The sequence below is a fragment of the Fonticula alba genome (genome assembly GCF_000388065.1).
Source record: "Fonticula alba strain ATCC 38817 unplaced genomic scaffold supercont2.11, whole genome shotgun sequence".
Lineage (NCBI taxonomy): Eukaryota > Rotosphaerida > Fonticulaceae > Fonticula > Fonticula alba.
The window spans coordinates 611,302-614,836 of NW_009242981.1; the positions used below are offsets into that span (position 1 = coordinate 611,302).

General features: G+C 72.4%; 1 protein-coding gene across 1 annotated transcript; it reads left to right on the forward strand.

The window, feature by feature from the left end:
• H696_05543 (TKL protein kinase) lies at positions 1-3,075 on the forward strand (the record flags this gene model as incomplete). Its single annotated transcript, XM_009499358.1, has 1 exon — positions 1-3,075. The coding sequence occupies one exon, from the start codon at positions 1-3 to the stop codon at positions 3,073-3,075; it is 3,075 nt and encodes a 1,024-aa protein (XP_009497633.1).
• Positions 3,076-3,535: the final 460 nt, after the last annotated feature.

Consider the following 3,535-nt stretch of genomic DNA (forward strand, 5'->3'; position numbering starts at 1 on the left):
ATGGCCTGCGACGGGTCGTGCGCGGCGTGCGCCAGTGCCACGTCGTGCGCCGTCTGCCAGCCGGGGCTGGTGTTCCTCGCGGCGGATGAACAGGTGGCGTCCCTGTGCGGGAGCGTCTGCCTGCCGGGGCAGTATGTCGGGGCTGGCCGGTGCGCCGAGTGCGATGCCTCGTGCGAGCTGTGCGCCGGCGGTGCGGCATCGTGCACGGTCTGCGCCGAAGGCTTCGGCTGGGCGAGCCCGCCGGGCCCCGGGAGCACGGGGGCCTGCGTCCCCTGCGACCCGGGGTGTGTGTCCTGCACGGCGGACCACTGTCTGGCCTGCGGGCCGGGGCTACTGCTGACACATGGTGGCAGCTGCGTGGCCTCCTGCCCGGCTGGGTGGTGGCCCGACGGCGAGTCGTGCCAGCCGTGCGATGTCAGCTGCGGCACCTGCACCGGCGGCGATGCCGACCAGTGCACCGGGTGCGGCGCCGGGCTGGATCTCGTGGAGGCCGGCCCCGGCGTGGGGGCCTGTGTGTCCGGCTGCCCGGAGGGCGAGTACCGGGACCTTGGGTCGATGTCGTGTCGGGCCTGCGACGCGGCGTGCGCCACGTGCAACGGCCCGACCGACCGGGACTGCTGGCGGTGCAAGGATGCCCTGCTGCAGGATGGCGACTGTGTGCAGGCCTGCGCCGCCAGGCATGTGGCCCTTGCCGGGCGGTGCCTGCCCTGCCATGTGTCGTGCAGCGCGTGCACCGGGGTCCGGAGCACCGAGTGCAGTGCCTGCATCGACGACCTGCTGGCCCTGCCGGCCGGGCAGACCCCGACGCGCTGCATGGCCGCCTGCCCGACCGGGTACAATGCCTCGGCCGGCGGGTGCGCCGCCTGCCCGGAGCACTGCGCCAGCTGCCCCGAGTCGAGCGCCGTGTGCGGCCTGTGCGAGCGTGGGTGGCTGCTGGCCCGGCCGGAGTGCGTGGCCACCTGTCCGGGCGGAACCATGTCACAGGGGCCCCTTTGCATTGCCTGCCATGCATCGTGTGCGACCTGCTTCGGCTCGGGCCCGGAGCAGTGCCTAACGTGCGCGCCGGATGCTCCGCTGATGGGGGGCAGCCGTTGCTTCGCCACCTGCCCGGCGGGCACCTACCACGCCGGGGGGCTTTGCCTCCCGTGTGGGCCTACCTGTGCCTCGTGCTCGGGCCCGATGGGGGACCAGTGCACCGCCTGTGCCGGGGATCGGCTTCTGCTCGGTGGCGAGTGTCTGCTCGCCTGCCCGGGGGCCTACTTCCCGGAGGCTGGGCTCTGTGTCGAGTGTGATGCGGACTGCGCCACGTGCCAGGCCCAGGGCACCTGTACCAGTTGCCGCGAGCAGGGCATGCTGCAGCCGGGCGGGACCTGCGGCATTGGCTGCCCCGGTGGCTGGGGCGCCTGTGCCAGCTCCGGCCGGTGCGTGGCCTGCTCGGCGCACTGCGCGCAGTGCGACGCGACCGGGCCATCGTGCGACGTCACCTGCGCCGTTTGTGAGGCCGGCTTCGCCCTGTCGTCCGGGGCCTGCCAGGCCTCCTGCCCGAGCGGGGAGTTCGCCGCGCCGGGATCCGGCATCTGCCAGCCGTGTGGCGGCGCCTGCCGGAGCTGCTTCGGCGCGGCGGACCACTGCACGAGCTGCAACGGTGGCCTCCTGCACCCGGGCGTGGGCATCTGCGCGTCGGCCTGCGCCGGGGCGTCGGCCCCGGTGGCCGGCGTCTGCCTGAGCTGCTTCGCCGGGTGCGAGCAGTGCGAGGCCGGGCCCGGCCAGTCGGAGTGCACGATCCAGGCCGATGGCCAGCTGGTCTGCCCGACCGTTCGGACCTGCAAGCGGTGTGTCTCGGGGATGCTCCTGGTGGATGGCACCTCGTGCGTGGAAGTCTGCCCGGATGGCTATTTCGCGGATGCCGATGCGGAGGGCTGGTGTCGGTCTTGCCATGCGAGCTGCCGCGGGTCGTGCACCGGGCCCGAGGCGGGTGACTGCGATCGGTCGCCGAGGTCCAAGTCCTCGCGCATTGGCCTGGCCGTGGGCCTGTCGCTGGGCCTGCTGCTGCTGCTGATCCTGCTGGTGCTGCTGGTGCTGTTCCTCGTGCGCCGGCGCCGGGAGCAGGCCATCGGGAAGGCGCCGGCCGACGACGAGGACGCCACCATGTTGAACACCATCGTGGAGCTGGCCCTGCCCGGGGCCATCCTGGTGGATGTGGCCGTGGACTTCCGGGCGCTGGACGAGACCCTCGGCGCCGGGACCCAAGCGAGCGTCTATGCGGCGCAGTCGGTCGGGGCCGGGATCGCGGCCCGGCTGGGCTGCCCGGAGGTGGTGGCTGTGAAGAGGATGAAGGCCGAGGCCATGCAGCCGGTGCACCATGCCATGTTCCAGAACGAGGTGGCGCTGATGTGGCTGCTGCGCGAGCACGGCCACATCGTCCGGCTGTTCGGGTACAGCCACCAGCCGCCGGCCATCGTGATGGAGCGCTTCGACAGCGACCTGGCCACGCTGCTGCACTCGGAGGTGCAACTGTCGGCCACCCAGCTGGCGGACATCTGCCAGCAGTGGGCCGCCGGGCTGGAGGCCATGCACGCGCATGGGATCGCCCACTGCGACCTGAAGCCGGGCAATGTGTTTGTCAGCCAGACGGCTTCCTCGTGGCGCGCGGCCCTCGGGGACCTGGGCGCGTCCAAGAACCTGAGCGCCGACCGGTCGTCGGCCCTGCTGAATGCCTTCCCGGAGCTGAATGCCATGTCGGTGCCGTATGCCGGGCCGGAGGTCATCCAAGCCTTCCAGCGGAGTGTGCCCCTGGACCGGGGGCACTTCTTCCCGGCCGATGTGTACGCGGCATCGGTCATGCTCTACGAGTGTCTGACGCGCGCGGCCCCCTGGCCGGGCATGAACATCGGCGAGATCATGGCCGCGGTGCTTGGCGGCTCCCGGCCGGTGATCAGTCCTCTGGCCGGCAGCGCCGCGGACCTGGTGCAGGCCGGCTGGCAGGAGGACCCCGGTCGGCGGCCGAGCACTGCGGCCTTCCGCCAGCGCTGTGCCGCTCTGTTTGTGGCCTCCGGCGGCCTGGCCGGCCCTTGAGACGGCGATCCGACAGGCTCTCGCGCGGCGTGCATCACCCCTGGGCCGGTGTGATGGTGGTCCTCCTGACCGGGGGGGGGGGGGTCCCGGCATGGGACTACACCACCGGCGGTGAGAGCAAATAGACTGACTCTCCCCTTCGTCTGGGCATATGGATTCCCTGCTGTGAGACCCCCGCCCCTCCCCCGGAGGGGAGAGGGGGCGGCGGGGTGGAGCTGCCGTGGTGAGGGCGTGGCCGGGCCCGAAAGCCGGCCCCCTGACCGGTCGGCGGCCTGTCGGCGCGTCCCCTGTACGCGGGCTGACGCTGGTCCTCGGGCGAGGGAGCACCGGGGGGGAGGGAAGGCCACGCCTCCTGGCCGTGTGGCACTGTGGCTGGGAGTGTGTGTGTGTGTGTGTGTATGTGTGCCCGTGCTCGTGCTCGTGCTCGTGCTCGTGCTCGTGCTCGTGCTCGTGCTCGTGC